This window comes from Lepisosteus platostomus, chromosome 24 (assembly GCF_059453375.1).
Source record: "Lepisosteus platostomus isolate fLepPlt1 chromosome 24, fLepPlt1.hap1, whole genome shotgun sequence".
Lineage (NCBI taxonomy): Eukaryota > Metazoa > Chordata > Actinopteri > Semionotiformes > Lepisosteidae > Lepisosteus > Lepisosteus platostomus.
Genome location: NC_142634.1, coordinates 15535891 through 15559887, shown reverse-complemented (window position 1 = coordinate 15559887; position 23997 = coordinate 15535891). Strand labels below are relative to the sequence as shown.

Here is a 23997-nt window from a genome sequence, read left to right as displayed (position 1 = left end):
TCATCTGATTATTCCTGCCCTGGTACTGACTGACGCAAGGCATGGTGCTGTTTTCCATATGTTGGTTGGAGAACTTGGCTGTTTCTCCCTTCACGCCAGCAGACAACATTTTGATGTGTTAAAAAGGACGTATGTGCCCCCTCATGGTACCAGCTGCTTGCATTTTTCAGCATTTTAAGGGGCATTTAACAACAAAAAAATGTTGTTAAAATGACTCCACTTGAGTTTGTTAGTCACACTGCACTCTTGAGTAAACTTACAGCAGTCCCACAATAATTTAAGCATTACAGTTAATTGCTAATAGACCGCTAGGGACTTCTGAGCAACACAGCTATAGCAGAACTAGTCAAAATAGTTTTTTCCTGCATTGCTGTAGGGGAATGAGACAATATTTTCAGCAGTTTTTTTAGACTTTTCTACAAAGATGCATGGAAAGCTGCATCAAGAAATACTGAACAGGTACACCTGTCACTTGAAATTTCAATGAACCCCATCATCAAATTTAATAACACTGAACAGCAAATCCCTCTGGCAAATACTGAGCTTAACAAAGCAAATCTTGGAGACTGTGTGCAACTAACAGTTTACTATTGCTGAGTTGCTTTAATCTAGGTTGTGTCCAAAATTAGAATCTAAATAGACAAATAGAAAGGATGCTCCTGGAATGAAGATCACTGCATCAAAATTTCAATGAAATGCCCCTAATACTACCTTGCTAAAAAAGTAGCTAAATGTACATACTGTATATGCATAGAGTACTCCTCACAAAGTACTTTTTTAGAGAGGTATACAAAGCTTCCGGCTCCAAAGCAAAATCAGTTTCCAGTTTCTGAATCTCCATATAGTTTAAATTTGCGACGCTAATATACTATGATACAATACAGTTTTTTTTTCACTATTTTAGCTGGTTTTTATTTTGATATAAAAAGTACTGTTTGAATCCTGCTAAATTACAGCTCATTACAGAGAAAGCATTTACAAATCGCTAAAATTTTGTTTGCATTTTTTAACGGATCCGTGAATCACACTCATACACGGTGGTGCATTATAACTTCAGTGCAGGGCTGGATTTTGGTGTTCGTAGCCCCTCGGCTCTTTCACTTCGAAATGTGCAAAAAGAGGGGGAAACGACAATTGAATGACGTCGATTGACATGATGCACTTTAAACTATTCTAATGCCGAACCACCTGATTGATGGAGCGAGTCAAGCGACCATCACTTCGATACTTCTAGCTTCTAGAACTAGAACGCCGATAGATCGCGTGTGATTATTGATTTGGAGCACCTAGAGTCGATCACAAGCCTGTTGTTTCAGCTCATTTTTCATTAGTCACTAGAGTTTCCCTCCTTCATAGGCCCCAAAAGTTTTGCCCCCGCTCTGTCCTGATTGCCATGGAGACAGCTGATACAGAACACCTGGCTGTAGTTCAATCTCTCACTGCAGCAGGTGCTGTGAGGGTATTTATACACTGCACTCCTCGGCGATCTGGCACTGCATCCAGCATCCCAGCGGAAACCCTTCTTGTTCCTGGTTTCCAGTTCCCTCGGGCTCTGCCTGGGAGCTCGGCCCTCTGCTGTGCTGCCAGGGGAATCCAGGGACTCCAGCAGAGAGGAGACCGGAGGGCGGGTCTGAAGCAGGGACCCGACCTCAGCAGATGCCTCGGTTGGCCCTATCCAGACGGCGCTTGGGAATCCTGTTCCCTCCTCTTCCAGGCACGTCTCAGGAGGACTTCCTTCCAGGAGACCGCCCTGACAGTGCACGCCTGGCCTCGCCTGTGGAGAAGACGTCTTGAATTAGCGCCTCCTGGTCGGACCACCCCAATTCAGAGTTTTTCTTCCCGGCCTGGGAGGTTGGACCCCTGCACCCTGTGATGACCTCTGGGCAAAGCACAGCTCTGCACCTTGGTGGCTCATCATCCTGGACCTATGGGTCATCCCTGTCCAGCACCACTTTTCCCTGAACTTCCTCATCCTGCTCTCCAGTCTGCCAGTCCAACTGTCTGACAACCTGTATGAAATTTTTTGTTATGGCAAACCCAAATTTGTCTGAGTTACTTAGACAAGTCACACAATTAGTGAGTCCCTGTCTCTGTTCAATCATTGCTGCCGATTTCTGTGTGGGGAGAGATAGTGAATTTCAAGCAAAGATTCAACCGTAAAGAGCGAGAAGCTTTCAAAATAGCTCATAGAAAAGAAATGTATCATTTCATACCATACCATAAAGGTAATCTGTTGATCAGGCTGCCCTCCAAACTGAGCAGCCAGGAAAAGAGGAAAATTGGCACCATGAGGCCAATGGCAACTTTGAAACAGTTCAATGGCCGAGATGAGAGAAAATGTCCATGAGTAAAAACTATCCTGGTCACTCTACAGAGATGGCCTGTATATACTACAAAACAACATCTCAAATCCCACATGGAGATTGCAACAATATACATGATAACAGTATAAGTAATCATGTATCAGTGATACGTGTGATACGTGATACGTATCAGTGATACGTGATAACAGTATATGTATACGTGATGTACAGTATGTGGAACACTTTAAGTGATACTGCAAATGTGGCAAAATAAAAATAAAAAAGTGGAACATTTTAGTCTAAATGCAAAGCATTACATCTGGCCCAAACTCAACACAATGCCCCACCAAGTCAACACTATCCTTACTGTCAAGCATGGCAGTGGCAGCATTATATTTGATGTAAAGAGGCTTCTCATCAACGACACTGAGAAGCTTTTCAAGACTTCAGAACAAAGTAAAGGCAAATCTTAGAGAAAACAAATCTTCTATCTGCTAAAGATCTAATACTGGGATGTAATTTCACCATGCACAGGACTATGACGCAAAGCACATGGCCAACGCTACACTGGAGTGGTTTGACAAGAACACAGTGATGTTCTGACATGGATTCCATACAAACCCTGGGGCAAATTTTGAAAATTGCTATCCAACAATGATCCTTCAGTTACTTGACAGAACTTGAGCAAATTTGGAAAGAGGAATGGGTGAAAATGTTAGCATTTTGTGTGCCCCAAATGGATATAAACGTATCCAAAACGACTTACAGTAATTGCTGTAATTGCTGCCAATGGTTCTTCCATTAAGTATTGATTCAGCAGAGTGAATATTTATGCAAACAACATGTTTTAGCTCTTGACATTTTTGTTTTAATTCTCGTTGATATTCAACTTTTAAAAAGTCTTTAAAACAATGCGCTGTATTTACATCATCTGTAATTCAACAAAATCACTGGAACATCATTGGAAGGAGGGTGTATAGCTTACAATTTAGTTTCCAACACTACACAAAGTCTTTATTTGGTCATAGTGAGCATATAAAAATAAAAATAAAAAAATATATATTTCCTGAAATCTTTCTTAGGGGAATGCCATTTTCCATTTTCCATTGTTCCAAAAACAATCAATAAGAGACGGTATGTATTGCATGACATCATAAACTACTCAGGAGTATGTGCACTTATAGTGGAAGGATGGGCAGGATATCCTTAAAGCAGATGAGAGCCGATATCTATAAACCAGTATCTATAAAAGCATTTGTTTTGGTGCTGTATTACCAGCTAACTGGCTTAGTGGTTAGCAGACGTGCATTCATCATGGAAGGTTAAGGCTTTGATTCCTCGCCAGAAATGCTTGAGCCAAGAAACACATTTGAAATAAGCAATCTGCTCACAGGAAGGATAGGAAAATCTTACTTGCTCCAAAAAGAGAAGTGCAAAGTTGATTTGGAAAAGGAGCCACAGGCAAGTTTCATTGGCATAATCATAGGGAAATAAAAAAGCAGAGTGTCTGGTTATGCTTCCAAATCTGACTTTGTCAGCAGATGTATTTGTATATATTTAATGTAACTTCATATAGTCAAGACTAAAAGTTGCAAAACTTACATACAGCTCCCTGGGTATAGAGAAGTATCGAGATGGCTCTACAGCCTAACACAGTTTACCTAACCACAGCTAAGATATGAAGATAGGTATTTCAAAGAAATTACCACCAGGGCCATGTAGGTGCATTGCACCTACACCTAAACTATGGACATTTAGTCGAATAACGTTTGTAAGATGACGGACTCTGGATGGCCATGAGGATAAATAAAAAATGCAAAATATGAGGTGCAATGTTTTTCTACTTTTTGTTTTTTTATTTATTTAGGTTTCCCTAATGTGACAGTAGAGCACACCTGCCACCGCATTCTCTGCTCCGCGGCGCGTGGGAATGCGCAGCTACAGCACCTGAGGCTCGTCGGGTTACTATTTAAGATCCCCATGAGAGCGCGGACGGGGTTCGAGCTCTGAACCAGCCTAATAGCGAAATAACTACAGAAGTATTACTCCCAATGAAAAACCCTACGTCGTATATAATGAAGAAGAAACGCCTTACTACACGACTACACACCGGCACACCGCTCACTCCCTGGTTAAGGATAAGAAGCGCCCTGCCGGTGCTCAGGCAGTACACGCAAACCCGACACTGTTACACTAAGTTAAAGCTGAAGAGGTTCTGGCCTTTACTTTGATGATCATTTGATCCCCCGAAAACCTCATTTCAGTATCTTAAAAGCTAAATTGTAAGGAGACTCAATTTAATGTAAGCAGTCCATATATCTTAAAATTGCCTTGAAATTTCACCTTTTGTACTCTCGGAACACCCGTCAGTGTATATTTAATTTTTGTTTGGTTTTATTGTTATATCCCCCGATTCATCGACATTTTCTTTTAACTAATTTAGAATATTCTGTACAATTTTAATGGCATAAGAACATTTACGAGTGAGAGGTCATTTGCTCCATGTTGTCTATTTGATAGAATTAGAACAATCAACACGTTACAAAGCAACGTTTCTGATAAGGACATACTCCAAATATATTTCCAAATAAGAAAAGATATTTCCTACTTTTTAAATAATGTAATACATTAAACATTTTAATTGTTTTAGTCTTGAACATAAAAGATTATGAGAGAGCTTTAGAGAGCTATTCAAAAATTCTCAAAGGGCGTTGACAATACCTTCCAAATGACTTCCTTATAATTAGATTGAGAGGGAAATGTGAATTACAGGTCAGAGACGAAGCAAAAATTAAACCGAAAGTTAATTTCATATAGCGTTCTGGGAGTCTGGAACTAGGCTGTCTTGTTAAAGATTCGCTGAGATCCTTCTGGAAAGGGCTGGGTGGAATCTTCTGATCAATAAACTTATCTTTCATATCAGATGGAAAGCATTATTTTGTTATGTTCTTGAAGTGTTCTTCTTAATTTAATTGTTTCCTTTTGCTCTGGCAAGTTCACCAGTAGCAGTTCCAAATTCTTCACATAGAATTGTCAGTTGCTAATTCATTGTTTTAGAACCTTTCGACTTCATATTTTTGTGAATCCTGAAATTTGGTTCTTAGATTGGAATAAGTGCCCTATTATATACACAATATTTCTATTATAAAAATATTTAATATTTTTATTATACACCATTTTTACAACGCTTCTTTAGAAAATGTGGGATTAGGGAACTAGAACCCTAACCAGTAAACAGGGTACTTGTTATGGCTCCAGATCCCTAGCTATGAGTTCATTCCTAGGGTATTTTAACCCAGTAGTTGAAGTCAAACCAGCAGCATAAATAGAACAGTATTGCACTAGTACTCTGTTCAGAAGGATGTTGTGAACATTCTATTCACATAACTATGAAACCAGGATAAAGTCCATCTCATTAATTGTCCATCTTGTGTACGAAGTCTATTCTCTAGGTTTACAAAACAGCTGGGTTTTTTTTTTACACAGACACCTGTTATTACAAAATGTTACTGTTGCCAGCAGTAAATTTTATTTTAAAATCCTTAAATTATTTATATTACAACTTAATTATAGAGTGCAGATATAGAATGCTGATAGATAATTTAGGAATATGGCTCCAAGAGTTCAAGAACAAAGTAAAAGGATTCCACCATGTTATGTGTCACATGTATTTTATCAGAACTTATCATAACTACATTTCCCTAAATCCATTATCTTACTACTCTGTACAAATTAATGTTATGACCTTCAGTGCTATATTCTGCTATACTGCTATACTGTGTATTCTAATTGGATTTTTCCCTCCCTGTATTTTAATGTTTATAAGGAATAAGGTAGTCAAATATTAGCCCTTCCAACCCATTTCAGTCCAGGTGGTTATTTGTATAATTTAATTACTTATTAAATTAATCAAACAATTAAAGAGCTAGGTGTGCATAATTTTGTAAAGGAATGGATTGTAATGTGTAATATTTTAATGCTTTTACACCACAAAATTAGATTTTAATGCAAATTGAGTTGTGTTATTATCGTTTGTTTTGCCACCTATGTTGCACAATGATAAGATTAGCCTGATTTACTTTAATCCTACAGCTTTGACATAGATATCATGACAATATTTTACCTTTTCATGTTGTAGTAAGTGTGAACAGCTCAGGAAGGTGCAAGTTAAAAAAAAGCTGTTCAGCTCTCTAATTTATGAACAGAACAGGGGTCTACAGTTTGGGAGCTGTCTTCCCTCCAGATAACATACCAGAAGTTCCAGATCCTTTTCTTCAGTAAAAGAAACACCATATGCACCCTTATCTAAGAAACCCTGGTCACAGGTCAATGGTTTACTTCCATGAGAAACAATACTTTTGTCTCCCTTATCTGAATGTCAGTACTTTCTTTGTTCTCCTTGGGAAACTAGGGGACTTTTTAATGGGAAAATTTTCCATGAAATCCTGAAGGTGCTTAAATTCCTTGTTCTTTGGTTGAGTGAAAACCACATTATATTAAAAACAAGTAGGTCTCTGTTTCTAAACATGCAAAATAAACTGTCCTTGCTTTGTTTAACTCCAAATTCCTGAACACATAGTGAGTAGGGGCTATCTCGATCCAGTTACTTTTTAATAGGGTGGCCTGACGCATTTTGAAATACTGTAATTTATTTGATAAAGTTGTGCTTTGACATTTTAGGATGTGTACTGGCTCACTTAAATTTGTAAGCAAAATGTGTAGTCAAATATGCCTACATTTGTGTTATTTTCAGTTATGTACTGCTAAAAATGGGATATTTTATTAAGGCAAATATTTTTGATGGTGAAGTTTTGATATTTTCGGTTGTTCGTCAAATTTTCATAGAGGCAAAAAACAAACCAACGAATAGATTTGTAACCCCCCCCCACCCCCCCCAAAAGGATCACCAAAACATGGAAGCAGATTTCTAACACCGAGCTGCCATTTAGAACATTTGTGTAGCACAATGAGAAGTGCATATGACGCAGGCCTGAGCTTGCTTAATTCAGTAGATTTACTGTACATATGCAGTCAATGTGAAGCATGCATGATGCAGGCTTCAACTTGCTTGAATGAGAAGGTTCAGATATGCAGTGTTTCAGAGGAACACTGATGGTGAATGAAATGAATGAGAGGCACATAAGTTGTGGGTGACAGAACACGAGGGAGCAAGTGACAGCACTAGCAGCACCAGAGAGTGAGAGATTGGAACTCTAGGGTGGGCAGCGAAAGACACACCAGCAACCTGGACGAGTAGCCTGATACAGACGGAGGATGAGAGCTACCACTTGTTGAAGTCTGGAATGGGTGAGAAAGTATTCAGGGCGGAACCCATGAAAGAAGAAGAATATCAGTTTTGTTCACGAATGGAAGCTTTGGTGGGGGGAAGAATCAAGGGAAGACACTACACCTGTTGGACACCAACCAAGGGAAGGGGGTAAAGGGGTGGGGTGGAACCTCTCACCATAGCAGCCTGGGCTTCAAGTGCCAGGCGGAGTGGGGACTGTGAACGAGGAAGCCCTGATCTAGTGTAGACTGTCACCATGAGCTTACACCAGTGCGGTGAAGTGGGCAGCAGTCCGGCTACATTGAAAAGCTACAACAAATATAGGATGGGGGTTTAGTAGACACGGTGAGTTGGACAATCTAGGGCCTACACTAGTGGGTACACAATGTCTGCAATTGCGCAAGGCCCAGGACCTAAAGAGGCCCCACTGAAAGGCACTACATGTTAGTGAAAATATCCCACTGATATTCAGGTCTGGAAGTACTTATGCATTCTTCAAATAAAAAAATAATATTTGTGATAATATGGGTGGGCCGGTTAAAGACCACGGAGCCTATGGGGGGATGGGGTGGACAGTCTGAAAACAACCCCTTTCTTTTAAGAAAGCCTTATGGGCCGAGCTACATTACACTGTTCGTGCATTTTCTATCAGCCTCTTAAAATGCATAAATCGAACGTAAAGACAGCGCCAGTACTGGGACAATCGGCCAGAAATGAAAAGAAAAGGGGGAAGGAGGGAAGGTGGAACAACCAGGATTAAAAAAAGGAAGAAGGAAAAGAGAGAGAGTACAAACAATCACAGTTGTTCGGAGTTCCTCAAACGTTTGACAACCTCTGGAGGACCAAATGAAAAGTGCAGACTGATTGGGAGCAGAAGAGCTACTTTTTAGTGTAGAGTTTGGGGCTGATGACCTAAGAACATGACTCCAGTCCTGGCTTGTACGAGGCAAACATGATAAAGGTAAGGTCCCAGCAACACTGCGTGTGAAAATGCAGAGAGCTTGAAAAGATGTGTGCACTACCACGTAGAGGGGTGGAAGTGTGAGACTGGAATTTGACCTCCTCCTGAACTTCTGTTTAAATAAACACCATTAGGCATAAATATAATTGATATCTTTCTTATGCTAATTTTATTAGTTTAATCATTTTCAAATAATATTCAATGTTTTGCTCTTTATAAAATAAAGACAGTACAAGCACTTATTTAAAGCTGAGTTTTACACCTATAACCCTGATGGGACGATCTCAGATTCAGGCAGTTACTCATTACTGGCCAGATGTCCGGGTGTCACTGGAGTTTGTGTACCCAGAATTAGAATATGTGGGGTACAGTTGTAATAATCATTAGTTATTTGATGAAAGTATTCTTGGGTTTTCATTGTTTGAATTTTAACATTATATGTCATTTTAACATTACGTTTCTTTGTTGTCAAAAATGCTCTATGTATATCTAAGCATTTAGTCAGCCTTTATTATTAGTCTTTTTGGCATTTTATAAGCAGAAGTGATCTCAGAGAATCATACATGTAACAGGATACATAAAAAAACAAATAGGGGAAATGCAGCTGATACAACCAACTCCTTGAAAGTAAAAGTGTAGGATATGTTTCTGACCTCTGTGCTTTGCTCATGTGCACGGGTTTGTCTTGAATCCATTGGCATCTTTCCTTTCGAATGCCTGAGGTGGGGACATACTGAAAACACTGGTCTGCTTTGTTCTTAAGGAATACTCCGCCTCCCTCCTCTCTGATTAAGATTAAGTTAACTTTTGCCTGAAGCCCACATCACCTCGGAACCTGATCTCATCAGATCTCAGGAGTTAGACCAGAGATGGCTTCCTTATTGGGGTTATCAGAAGACGGTAGTGTAGGGGGAGGACACTCTTCCAGTGAAATGTGAAGACGTTTGATTACAGAGCTTGAGGTCCCTCTCCACTAATCAAATCACTAGGTTCACTGTGATTGCTGCCCAGGGCGTTATCTTGACAATGCCTCTTCTCATACCTCTTCTTCTGTGTAGTGAGAGGCAACTTGACATAAAATTATAGCATCTCTTTTAAGCAATTTTCCCTGGTACTGTCACAGAGGAAGTCTTACACTACCTGCTTTTCCAAAATAAATCCCTCAATACATAGAGAATGAAAAATAAGTTTTGTGTTTAAATAAATATCTGAAGCAAATCCCTTCTTTTATGTTTTTATTATGACCTTTTTCTTTATATCACCAACCAAAATATAGTAGACAATAATGATCAAATGCAGAGAACAGTTGATTGTTGCTATTAATGGAGACAAAGACAGTGTATCCAGATAATTCTCCTGAGCTCATAATTACTGAGAATGTTCAAACCAGTTCAGGTCCAGAATAAACAGGGGACCTTTTCCAAACATGGTTTCTTTGTATATGATTCTTGCTTCAGTGTTTTATGAAACAAATGTTTGCCAGATTTCACGCAGCTTCTACTTTGAGCAGTTTTTTAATAAACATTTAGCCAATATGTTGAAGCTCCATGAATATGCATTATTTTGTCCTCTCAGTTCAGGATTTAACATTCACTCCCTTTCCTACATAGATTGTGGAGTTCCTCCTTCTTAACAGAAATTTTAATGCAATTACAAGTACTGCACTACTTTCATCTACTTGGTAAAGAATGATTCAGATTCCAACTCATACCTCTATGCACATGTTGGGATTCTAAAACCCCAGAACATACAGGAAACCAACAGTTTATGAAATTACATGTATTACAAGTTAAAAACTAACTTCCTTGAGTTCTATTAACTAAATGTCTCAACACCAATACTGCTAAAACTGAGTGTTTCTGATATCAAGGAGTAAATAGAGAAAACAGTTTAATTAAACTAATACAGGCATATGTTAATTTAAGGATTTAATTAGATTCAGTGATTAAAGTGCCATTTTGGACTAGAAAGTAAGAGCTACAATGCTCCTTTGGACCAGGACTGATCTGCTGGGCTAATATTTTGCTGGATAAGAGAAGAAAATCAAAACTTGAGGGAACAATAAGAAAAAAAAAAGAGAATTAAAATGTGCAGTGTCGTAATAGTCCTTAAAATATTTGAGATATCCTAATAAAGTATATCAATAAAAGTAAATAAGGATAACAAAGCTTAATATTTTAATATGTTGTTAATATTTTAAATACTTTTTTTTAGTTTAAGGGAAATGTCTTACTAAGCGGTCTTATCTTATAAAGCATCTAAGATGGTATTCTGGTCACTCTTTTAACTCAGACAGTACCAGAATCTCTACCTCTATAAAGTGCTCTATAACTAGGGTCCATCACTAGGCCCTGTTGACCTTCTGCACTGCCCCCTTGCCAGCAGATGTTGTGTGCTTATCTTTTACAGATCATCAAGCAGCCATTGACAGTTCATTCACTGTCTGAGTCATTATCCCATAAAGCTTAGTGATTCTAAAACAAATACCAAATAGCTGCTAATGATGGCTACAGTGTTCCGTTCAGCCAAATATTTACAAGGATTATCAGATAAGAAACACATCAGCGCTCCTAAAAAACAACATCACTGCCCCACGTCAGTACTTAGACTCCCCTCCTGGGAGACCAACTGATGTTGTAAGGATATATTGGGAAGCACACAGTTGAGAGCAGGTGACAAAAGAAGAAACTTGCAAAGGAAAACAACCCTATTTTTTTCCTTTTATCCCACTTATACCGATATGCCTTCTTGTTTTCATCATCTTACAAATTTCCAAGAACTTGACAGCAGTGTTACCACCTTCCAGTCTGATTTCAGAAACTGAAAATGGCTGAGTATGTCAGGACACAGGAGCCCTCTAAGCGGTCCAGTCCTTGAAATCCCTAGTCCGGCAAGTTTTATAGTTCACCATTAAATCACTTTTGAAGACCTGTAACAGTTCCAATTACACAGATGATTTGTTCAAATTAAGTCATTTAGAGATTATCTGGGACTAAAATCTGGGAATCCATTCCTGACAGGACAAGAGTTCTTTTAATTTAGCAGTGCACTTATTAATAGCATACACATGTGCTCTTTCTCTCTTTCCCTTTTCCCTTTAGAAACAGGTGACCTATAAGACTAATTGAATTGGGGTTTTCTTTAGGACCAGGCCTCACTCTGAGGAAAATCAGGTTGCTACTGTAAATGCTGTTAGTGGACCAGTAGGTGTCACTCCTTGCTCTGGACCCCAATGTAATGTTCAAGTGGTTAGGATTTCTGCCTCACAGCACTGGGGCACTGGGGCCCTGGGTTCATTCCCGGACCTGGGATACTATGTGCGTGGTGTTTGTATGTTATACAGTGTACATGTGGGATTCCTCCCACAGTCAAAAATACTTAGTAATACTGTACATAAATTGGCTCCTGGGGAAATTGTCCCCGATGTAAGTGTGTGCATGTATGTGTCTGTGTGTGCCCTGTGATGGACTGGCTTGTCCAGGGTGTACCCTACCTTGTGCCCACTGCTTACCACCAACAACCCTGAATTGGATGAAGTGATAAGAAAATGAATAGAAGCCCGCTGTGCATTATTCAGGGAGTGCTAGGTTAAAGTGAGCAAAGCACTTTGGGATAAACAAAACGTAAGAATGTAAGATTCCCGCCTGTCTCTATTAGAACTGGTCCATCTGTCCAAACGGGGCAGTGTTTTTATGAAAGCTGGTGTCCCCCGTTCATACTGCCCACCCAATGCCTGGCCAAGCACTAGAGCTGAATACCACTGAGCATGTGTGTATCGCTTTGACTATCTCTTCTGTTGCCGTCCCAGTAAACCACATCCTGGAACTCCCTGTCACAGATCCTCTGCCAGGAACGGGCTGAATAAGATTGCTGATCCAGTCTGCAGCACTGTCAAACGTTTTCAGCTCATCTGTAACAAATGTGTTACATATGGTGTTTTTCTGGCATTTAGAAAGTATATTAAATAGTGCCATGAATTGTGAATTGAGAAAATCAAGCATGAGGCAAAATAAAATACTACTTATCTACTATTAATACTAATAGAATTTATCAATTGTTTTTAAGAATTTGCAAATGTATGTACTTATCTATTAGATGTTAAAAGCCAACATTATTACTTCAACAAATATAGTGTATTTTGTGATATTTATTAAACATTAGTGCATTGCTTCATAATACTGTTTTGATAATAAACTCATTAATAAACTGGAATACTTACCAACTAAAACTTTTCACATAACTGTATTTTATTGTGTAAGTGTATTACTCACTTGCTAAAAGCAAGCAGCAACATTATATAGTGCTGACCTACAGCACTTACACAAACAAAAGGGACAGTCTACCTATTCCAAAAGATCTGCTATCCTTTGACTTTGTGACCTCATCACACAGCTTGTGTGGAGAGCTTTAGCTGATCTTTGTTTATGAGCTCTATATGAAATTTGTATTTGTTCTGTAATGGTTATGAAATATATCAGATTGTCTAGATAATCAACTACGCTTTTTAATGACGTATTGATTGATGTACATGCAAAGAAACCTTTCTCAATTGGCAGCTAATTTTAATTAAACCTTATCCCAAAATGACCAATTGCTTAGGCCTTTTAATTTTTAATTCACGTGTCACTCCGTTACAGTAAAGTTAGCTGCTCGCTTTTTGACGACTTTATTAATGTGCAGTTGCAAAATTTGATAACAGAATTTTCTTAATATTGTAACTGCTAAGATGAATGAAAATATGTCTAAACACTTAAAGGGCACTGCAATGCTATTTTGGGTATTTAATCTTTTTACAAATTTTAAAATTGCGCTGTAATGCACAGGAACCCTAGATCCCGCTATAGGGCTACTGAAAGCAAGTCAAGACAATCTCGACTGAGAAAACTCTGGCCTTCAGCTTCAGAATAGAGTGTCAGCCCCACAACCGGTCACAAAGGTGTTTCTATTACTGCAGAATTGTTGTGTTTGTCCATACATTGTACAATTTCCTGACTGAACCCCTCTGAATCTGAATCTCTCGAATTTCTGCAACTTTGGAAAATATTGAATAAAATGTCTTTTTGTTGATTCTCACCATACTGGCCCCTGTTTAGATTCTTTGATTTTTTAAAAAAGGGCATAACTTTTTTTGGTGGAGAAAAGAACAGCATGGTTCCAGAATAAATATGGGGGTCTGTTTACTTATGTCTAGCCTCTGTATATATTGCCACCTATTTTATGTCGGTTATTTATATATTAAAGAGTTATGAACCTATTTCTGTAACAGGGTTGAGTTAGTATGTCCAATCAGACTCTCCTTTTTCTGTAGAGAGCTGAAATAAATAAGCTGTCTTGTTCAGAAAAAAAATTCCAAGTATGTTTTTACATATATTATGATACATTATGTTATTTGAAAGTGAGTACTTTATTTTATACAGACAGTAAAATAATTTCCAAAATGTTCTGCTAAGTTAAAAAATAACCATTTCCAACACATATTTCATTTCTTGCCACTCCTGTGTATTCTAATATTTTTTCTTTGGAAAAAAATGTATTTAAGTTTAGCAGAGATCAGCTTTCTTCTCTGAAGTGGGATCAAATGACCATGAAAGGCTGATGTTCTGTCTGGGTGAAAATCGGTAGTCCTGAAGTCAGATCCTGTCCAAAGAAGTGGCAGACATTAAGAAGCTGGATTGCATTTTCCACGCATTAGCCCATCGAAGCCAACCAGACACATGAAAATAGCTCAATGGATAGAAGCAGTCAAAGGGTTTGGGTTTTTTTTTTCTTTTTACTGTGAAACAGGCACTGGGGTCCATCTGGATGGATCTGACAGCCTGTGCCTGGGGTGTAGAATCCCAGGGTCTCCTGGTGAGGTCGTAAATCACAAAAGAGGATACTTCTTAACAGCTCAAATTAAGATAAAATGCCTTAATTATCACCTAAACAGCTACTTGTCCCTTCCTCAGGCTATATTTCACTCCTTAAGAAGGGCAGGGTGTGCTGGGGTGATGTGCTTTATTGCTCTGTGACAGTGCAGCAGGGACACTGTGTGAGCTGAAAAAAAAGGTTTACACAAGAGGGAAGGTGGCTGTCACTGGGCTGTCAGTCAGAAAGGGAAGCCATTGGCTCTGTCAGGCCGCAAATCAAAATTGACCACTTCTCCTCCCCAGCCTCCACCACTCTCAAAACCCCTGATTACACCAATTATCAGCTCTTAATGCCTTTTCAATATCCTCCTGTCTTCAAAGGGAAGACCGTCATGGCAAAGGGACGTGGCGGAGAGCCCCGTGCGAAGGCTGTGCTTACCCCCCGACCTCCCCACGGCTCAAGGTTTAAAACCCTGGGGCTGCGCTGTTAAGCCAAGTGTTGACAAGATGGCAAAAGTTAACTTCTGTGACTGCTGCAGTAAGGGGGGTGGGGGTGGACCGTCTTTTGTGCTGGACATTTGGCACCAGTTCCAGCCTGTAATGCTGGCAGGCTGAATGTTCTTTTTTACCCCCTTTCTCTCTCTTTCTGGAAGACTATTGATTATATATTTGGCCTGGCCAGCTGGGTTGCTTTATTTCCCTGTTTTACAAAGCAAAGAGAGAGAGAGAGAAAGAGAGAGAAGGGGGAGGAAGCAAGAGAGAGAGAAAAAGAAAAATATCCCCTGGGTTTAATCCCAGAACTTTGCGCTTGTGAATGTCAATAGGCCTGCAGGCTTGTCCCCTGCTGCCAGGCCTGACCCCAGCACCTGGGGCACTGTCCCGCCAGCACAGGCTTGGCCTCAGGGGGCTTTTCACAGGGGTAGAGCAACCCCCCACCCCCTCCACTCCCTCCCCCCATCCCCCTCCCCCTCCTGAAGAGAGTCACACAGCCTGAATGGGAAACAAACAGGCTCTTGAGGACTAAGGAGAAAAAGGCATTTCCTACAGGAGACAAAAGGTATCTGTGTGAATAGAGAGAAAAATTCACTGGGACACCTGCTTTACAGTGGGGGGAGGGGAGGGAAGGAGTAAGTTAGAGACATTAAGTCTTAAGCTAAGCAGTTTGTATTTTCACACTTCACTTCGCCGTAGTTATTGCGAGTTTCTTTGTGGCTTATGTTTTTGTGTGTGGGAGGTTGTGAGAATTTCCCGCCAGTACTCCCAAGTTCACTCCTATAACTGATGGCAAAGACGACTTGGAGCGCAAAACAGTATTGCATCCCATCTCTTGGCAAAGGCAATCGGCAAAACCCTATTGAACCTTCAAATCAAGCAAGTCATCTGTTCAATAAAGGCAGCTACATAAACATACACACATATTTCGCTTCTACAATCCGATGGCACAGCCAATTAAGATTTTTTTAGTTAATAAGGGACTGTGCATATGTGATATATATACAAGACAAATGCTTAAAGCTATATTTAAATTTTAAAAGGTTAGCAAAAAATTTATTCTGTAAAAAATGAAGTTCCTCTGTGTGTGAAATACAGTGCCTTGAAAAGTATTCTGACCAGAATGATGTATACCATTTTTTAACTTAATTGCAAAAGTGCATATTGCATGACTGCATGATCATTCGAACCCTTTGCTGTGGCAAACCTTAGTTATTTTAGGTGCTCAAAATTACCTTAGTGACCTGCACAGTTAGTTGAGTGGCCTCTGCCTGAGTGAAATAATAGTGATTCACACAATTTCACCATACATGCACCGGTCTCTGTAAGGTCTTGCAGTTACGTAGTGTATTTTAAGCAAGGATTCAACCATGAAGACCAAGAGGTTTTCAGAATAATTCAAATGTAAATGTGTAGACAGGCACATATCAGGCAGGACAAAGGTACAAAATAAAAAATAAACATTGACTATCCTTTATAGCACTGTGAAGTTGATCTTATGAAGTGAAATGTTTATCATATCACCCAGACCCTGCCTAGATCTATCTGTTCATCTTTACTGAGCAGCCAAGCAAGGAGGAAACTGGTTAGGGATGCAGCTGTGAGACCAAAGCTGAATGTGAAGAAGATACGTCTCATGAAGACTCAACATAGTGCATCACCTAATCAACACCATCCCTACTGTCAAGCGTGGTGTTAGCAGAATTATGTTATAGTTCTGTTTCTCATCAGCAACTGGGAAGCTTGTCAAGTATGATGGGTACTTAGATGGACTACAGTGCAAATTCTAGAGGAAACCTGCTTCACATCCAAACTGGATCCAAAATGGACAATGAGTCAAAGACACAAAACATAAGCTACACAGGAGTGGCTTAATAATATTGAAGGGATGTCCTTGAGTGGCCCAGTGAAAGTCCTGCAAAGGAAAAGTAAAGACGAAACATAGTATTCCCTTTCTTCTCTTTAACCACAGAATAAACCTTTACTTGTTCTGTTGCAGCCTATGCATGCTTACACAGCTACCTACTTGAACTACCCGAAGTCCTGACTTGAATCCTATTCAGAATCTGTGGAAAGACTTTAAGAAATTGGGGTTCACAAACAGTCCCCAATTACATTCAAAAAGCTAAGGCAAATCTGCCAAGAAGAATGGGAAAAATGTTCACCAAGCAGGTGTGCTAAATTGGTAGAGAGCTCTTTGTACACTTAACCAAAAAGAACTGCTTCTGTAATTGCTTGCACCAAATTTTGAGCTCACAGATACTTCCATCATGACTGCAAACTGTAGAGTAACACAATGTGAAAACTGTGTAAGCATCTAAGAAATTCCGCAAGGGACTCCAGACATCATTCTGCACATACTAAATGTCTAAGTGTATTTAACTGTATTTTGAGCTTTTAATGTTGAAATATACACTTAGCAAATATACTTTATATATCATTGTTAACCTGAATTGCTGTGGCACTTCTGCATTACGTAACATCCACTGGAAATCCCAAATGCCATGTTGGGGATGAAAATAAACCAAAATATAATGATAGCAGCAAACATAAATATGCATTGTTCGTGATGAAATGCACACTTTCTAATGAAGAGATTAAGTTTCAATTTAAGTATCCTTCAGAAATACCAGGAGCCGTGCTGGTAAACTCACTGAATATAAAGTAAATGTATCTCCCAGCAAAAAGAGATCTCAGTTGACCTTTTATTTTTATTTTACTACTAGTTTGAAATCTTATCACAATTATGGTTTCTTGCAACAGATAGTAGAGCTGGGATGCCCGTCACACACTAGCCCATGGTTTAATTGTGAGGCAGTGATTAATGATAGGGTTGTTATATAAATCTACACACGTGCTGTAGACAATGGAATCCTGGTTTCATGGCCAAAGTGTCCCTCACTGGATTGATTTCCCAGACTTTCTGAGTCACATCTTGCCTGTGATTTATCCCACCTTGCAAATGAACTATGCCTACATAAGCATAACCACGTCTTCCTTCAAAAAGATATACCTTGGCTTTTTCATTTCCTCAGCAGCTTTTAGAAAAGAGTACGCTGTACGGAGAAGTTGGGAATGACAGTTAAATGCAGAAAATGTTACCTCTGTTCTGGGAGCTCTGTGACGTCTATAAGTCAATGAACTCCAGCTCAAGAAATGACACTCTTGATGTTTCTAAGTGGCGATGCTGTTTTCTATGCTAACCTGTTTTACTCATCATTCAAAACTGAATCCCTAGTCCACAACAAATGTAACCATAGTATTTCATTAAACTACAACACAGAGGTCCTGTCCTAATGGCTGGTCAGATTTATGATCCTGCACCAGTTCATTGCTGACGCGTCATAAATGCTTGCAGGTCAGAAACGCACTGACACTGCAACATTCATGGGGAAGAAATAGGGGTTTGCCAGTTTTTCTGTCTTCTCCTAGATGCTTGGGAATCAAACCCCAGGGGGCAATTTTGAAATCACCAATTACACTTAACCTGTATGTCCTCTGTATATGCTAAGAAAGCAGAACACCCTGTGAAAACTCACATGAACACAGGGTGAACATGCAAACTCCTAGCAGAAACAAATACATCGAAGGCTGGAATCAACTGAAGGCCCTGAAGGCCTAATGTTGCAAGACAGGAGTGATGAAATCACCTGAATGAGTCTTTCAAACAGTGATACTGTCCTAAGTCAGTTCACTGTGTCTTGATATACTGTAAAGGGTTTTTCAAAGATCTGCCTTTGCTGTTAGCTGATTCAAAGAAGACTGATTTGTAGACTTTTGCAATGTTATAGGATTCGTTTTAGGCACATCTGTAATATGTAAAAAAGATGACTGTTATATTTATGCAGCACAGTAGAGTATGATAATGAATTATATTTTTGAATTAAACAATTCCCTCACTCTGGGTTTGTTATTGATTACAATGATCCCGGAAACATATGACTGCATTGAAGCATCCTGCTTTTTGTGTTTGTTTGATTTGCTTGGGGTACATTCCCAGACAGCTGTTGCAGGAAATGTTTGGTTTGCACAAAGGAAGTAGAAAGGTTAGGGTTCACATTTAAAGTGCAAGCATCTCTTAAGAAAGACTTCTTTTGCAGGAGCAGAAACCAGAGCAGAAGAAACCCAGGCCAATGCGAGAAGAACATACGGACTCCACACAGATGGCTCCCTAGGTCCTGAATCAAACCCAGGGCCACAGTGCCATAACCACTGTGCCAATTGCTTAACATTGCTGCCCAGTGCCAAGAATATCAAATAGTTTTTTAACAGGCACCACACGCAATTTTAAAATACTGTTCGGGTCTTAGATATTAAGATAAAACTTATAGAATCTCCTCCCAGCTCTTTCAGCTCAGCTCTCAAATACGTAATTACATTTCTTTATTAGTACAAATTGTATTAATGTACAAATTGTACATTTCCACATGCCGATGTACCTTCATTGAACACCTGATCACTTCCATGAGAACTGAAAACTGAAAAAAAAACATCCCAATGAAGCCAGTTAAGTTCAATGATAGGGGTCATAAAATCATTGACAGCACATCTGGAATGAAATCCAGAGGACACTGGATATCAGTGCTTGGAACCCCACACAGCAAGGGAAACTCTTAGGATGTTGCTTTGAAACACAGGGGCTGATCTCTACTGCTACAGTTAAAACAATGTAATGCGAGGAAACAGTAACCTTTGCTTTATTCAACAGGCTGACCTTCCACATGCCTCTGGGATAAAACATCCAACTCTGCATCAGATAATAAGTGGCATTTCATTCAAAGGTGCCCATGATATTATTGAAAACAGAAGAAAAGTGAGAATCTGTTGTAGTCTTATCTATTCAAAATCTTTCCTCGCTTGGAATTTGCACTTCAGTGTAACACAGAAAAAGAATCCAGAACATCTATGGTATTTAAAGTTTGCATCTTGCTTTACAGAGGGGCTCAAGCAGGTGCTACTTACAATTCCCTCACAATGTAGTGGCACGGAATTGCTGGCATTTAATTTCTCGCGCTCCTGTGCAACTGCTCCACACCTGTGGGGAGCCTGTATTGTGTTGCACAGTGTAGCACAGCCCTGGGCAGGAGGGCCACCAGGGGTGTAGGGGTCTACTTTTTCTTTCCTCAACTTCCCCAGCTCACTTTCTAAAGTACACAGCTCCTGTCACACTTTTTTTACTCTTTTAAGTCTGGTATTTCAATTTATCATTGACAAGATTCACGAATGGCTCAGAGCTCTGACAACTCCAATAGCCACCCCTGGCCTTGTTCTATTCCCGGGAGTTATTAAAAAGTGTAATAAAATAAAGCACAAAATAAAATGAGGAGCATAGGAAAGGTTATAGTATCTTGAGCAGTTTCCTACCACCCTGCTACTTTTCTTGAAGCATCTTTATGGTCAAGTTTAAAAACTTCCCACAGGGATACACAGGCAGACTCATTAGAAACATTCTCCCAACAACATGTCGGCCTATGAACACAAATTGAACGGGACGTGGAATGTATTCCTCAACATTGATTCCAAACATTGACTTTCTCAATCATTATCCCATTCTTCCAGCAGGATCTCTTTCAGTTGAGATTATAATAAGTGACGGTGTTGATCTGTGTATTCTTCCCATTATACCAGTATTCCATATGAATGAAATCTGGGGATTTTCAGTCTAGGGTGAGTGATGGAAGTATGATTTTCTAGCCAGACACACACTGCCTGTCATTGAGAGGCTGTATTAATTTGAAAGGGAGTTCCTAATATTTTAGATAGTACATACAAGGTACACTGAGAATTTCGAGCAGATCAGTGCCTTTTAAAAAAAATATTAGTCCTTATCTAATCCATTTAGGCTAAGAGCCTTCGTTATCTCAATTCCATCAGGGAATGATCTATTTTTTTTCAGTAAGGCTTACTTCCTCATTGTGCCGAAATTGTGATGAAACCATATACACGCCAGGGCTACAAGGATTTCGGAAACTGGAATCTAGAACAGGAGAGAATGAATGAAAGCCCATCTCTTTTTATGTCCCCCAACAGGTTACTTTGGGAGGAGGTCATGTTCTCAGGAGAGGCCGCCTTTAACCTGAATTCCAGCACCTTGTCTCACGCCACCTCTCCCTTAACCACTACCTTAAAGTAAATGTCAACAGGAACTTCAACATGTTCTTCCCGTTCCAAGAACCTTGTAAATCAGAGATATATTTATGCAGATATTCATACTGTAAATCCTGCAAAGGACTCTTCTCTGTAAACCTCTTTCACTCGTGTTGTGTGATACATACATGTTCAGCAGGCTTCTGAACATGGCAACAGCTTCATAGATTTCATTACCATTATTTTTTTAAGGCAAATCTACATTGTTTGTGATGACATGTTTTATTTTTTTAAGTGTTTGCAATGATATTTGCCCGTTCTGCTCTTTTTCAGCCCAGACTGATGAAACGAGGATAATTTTGGAAACAGTTCGCATATTCTCTTTTTTTTATATATTTATATTTTATATATTATATATTTTTTCTTCAGGGCAGGAGCAGGGCAGGAGTGTGTGTGGGGAGGGAGTCAGGAGTCTGGGGGTGGGGTGCGCTGTTTCCCACAGGAGAAGTAGCTAAAAAAAAACTCTCATATGTGTGTGTCTGTGTTTGGGGAGGCTAGCAGGGGGCTAATGAAGAGACCAGCCACAGGGGAACTTCCACTTTATCAGAGAATCATGAATTTACCAAACAATCTGCTAATGTACTCCCAGTCCAGATCCATGGAGGTCAAAGCCTTTCGAATTCTTTCCCTCACTGCCCCCCCACCTTGCCCTCAACCCCCCCCCATCACCCTAAACCACAAACCACTATCGCCACCCCCCAGTGCAAACACACAATGCTGTTCAAACAATAGGCTGCTGCACAAAGAGCACATTTACACAGTAAAGTTTTCTTGAAAGCAAAAGGCACCGTTTGGAAGAATTCCAATCCTCCCCCCCCCCCCGATCCACAGCTTTGCCACCCCTTTCTCTTCCCAACTCTGTTTTCTTTTCTGTCTGACGGAGATTTGAAAATGAAATGTAAGAACCCCCCCTAACCTTTCTTTACAAAAAAAAACTTTTATAATTAAAAACTATTTCAGTTTAACAGTGGAGTCCATTGTGCTGAAGGATGAGAGCATTCTGCACTCCCCTCAATGCATGTGCAGGCTTATGGAGAAGAGGCCATGGTGTGAACATGTGTGAAGAGAACGTTTACATATCAGGCTTGTCGGAGGTGGTGAACTCAGCCGCCTGTGCCTTTAAAAGCAAACATACACATATATTAAGCCAACAGTGTGGTATTTTCTCAAAGATGTATATCGCCTTTAAACAAATAAATTAGATATATTTATAGGAATTTACTGTCTGAGAGGCTTGATATCAAGGCACAAGTCATGATAAGAATTATTCCCAGACTATTTTAGATGCCATATTTTGAAGTTTATTCATTTTCCTTGTGACTCCCAGTATGTTTCCCAGAGTCCATGAAAAAGTTTATAATTATAAAATCTTCAGGAAAAAATGAAGGCATGGATAACATGCTGTTGGCAGTTTAATGAATGAAGAGGTCCACCAAGAGCTCTTGGCACAAAATATCCACAATACACTTTTAAACAGTGAACACAAAAAAAACACAACATGAACAGCTACCACTAAACATAACCGCCCTGCACAGCAGGATACAACCTGGAAGGGACACTTTTGCTAGAGGCCAATTAACCTACCAGTAAGTTAATGGACTGTAGGAGACCAGAGCATCCAGAGGAAACCCATGTGAACATAGGGGGAACACACAAACTCCATGCAGATAGCACCTCAGGAATTGAGCCCAGGGTCACAATGTTGTGAGGCTGCAATGCTAACCACAGAGCCACTGTGTCTTCATGTGCTAGAAGTCAATTTGTAATACTATGTAATATTTCAACAACAACATATTTCCAGCAATGTAATTCTTTTACTAAAGCAAACAAAAAGATAAACAATAGAAATTATATTTGTACCCATTGGTACCCTGTCTTGCCAACAGGCTGCACTGCCATCCAGAATCTGGACATTGTCTAGCCAGAACACTGGACTTTGGGTTCAAATCCAAGGCGGGATGCTTGAGCAAGGTGCTGTATGTCACTCAAAACATGGCTCCAGTCCAATGTCTTGATGTATAGATGTGTGTGAATCCAAATTAAAAAATATTTTCAAGTTGCTTTGGTGGAAGTCAATAATAATAATAATAATAATAATAATAATAATAAGATCCCAAACGTCCTGCATTGTGTTAATACTCAGTGAGATTACACCCTTCTCATGACATTTTTTTTCACATTCGCTGTAATTTTTGTATGTTTGATTCAATCCATCAGACATGACTGCTGTGTTTCTTCACTCAGTGCCTTGAATTAACAAAACAAACTCCTAGATAGAGCAGCCTGCTATCTCAGGGTCTTATCTTCCGAGTTTGCGTCCAAAGAAGAGAGGGTTTTAATTAATCTGCAGCACATACCTCAGACGCGTATCAGATCCATTACATATCGACCAATCAGCTGCTGGACTATATGACATGTCAGCAACCAGATTCTGAACTAGCATCTGATCTTCTTACCAGCATTTTGGAAATGTTCAGTCTGAGAATTTCAAAAAATGCACATAATTGGAATATATGGATACGTTTGTCATGGTTACTATGTTGAGATAAGACATCCCCCTCTTGTTAGAATGCAGCATCATCCATGTCAATAGGTCCTAGCAACCAGGGTTGCCAAGGAGTTCTTTCTAAAACAGTCCAGGCACAGAGTATCACTCGGTTACAGGATTGCAAATATTCTTATTTTTTGCTATTGCATCATGGGTACTGTCCAAGAATACATTATTACTGTTTTAAGTACTTGGTAAAGATTAGCTCATTTTTTGAAAACATTTAGCCATAACTGACCTCTGATTCATATATCTGCATTTTAAAACCGTGAAACTGAAAAGGCTTTGATTACGGCTGAATGAATACACATATTGAGCCATAGTGCAAGCTAAATGTTTGTTTTTTTTGTACTTCATATGAAAAATCTGCCACTTTGTATTGTTAAGGGTGAACTGTAAATGGGAAGGAA

The 23997-nt window shown here is 39.5% G+C and overlaps 1 protein-coding gene across 1 annotated transcript in view; it reads right to left on the bottom strand.

Annotated features, from left to right (window-relative positions):
- Nucleotides 1-899: 899 nt before the first annotated feature.
- The window catches only part of mn1a (MN1 proto-oncogene, transcriptional regulator a), a 61542-nt gene continuing 38444 nt past the window's right edge, over nucleotides 900-23997 (bottom strand). Inside the window, exon 2 of the mRNA XM_088617687.1 lies at nucleotides 900-1774. Coding sequence (XP_088473813.1) covers nucleotides 1722-1774 — 53 coding nt within the window. The 3' untranslated portion in view covers nucleotides 900-1721. The remainder of the gene's footprint in view (nucleotides 1775-23997) is intronic.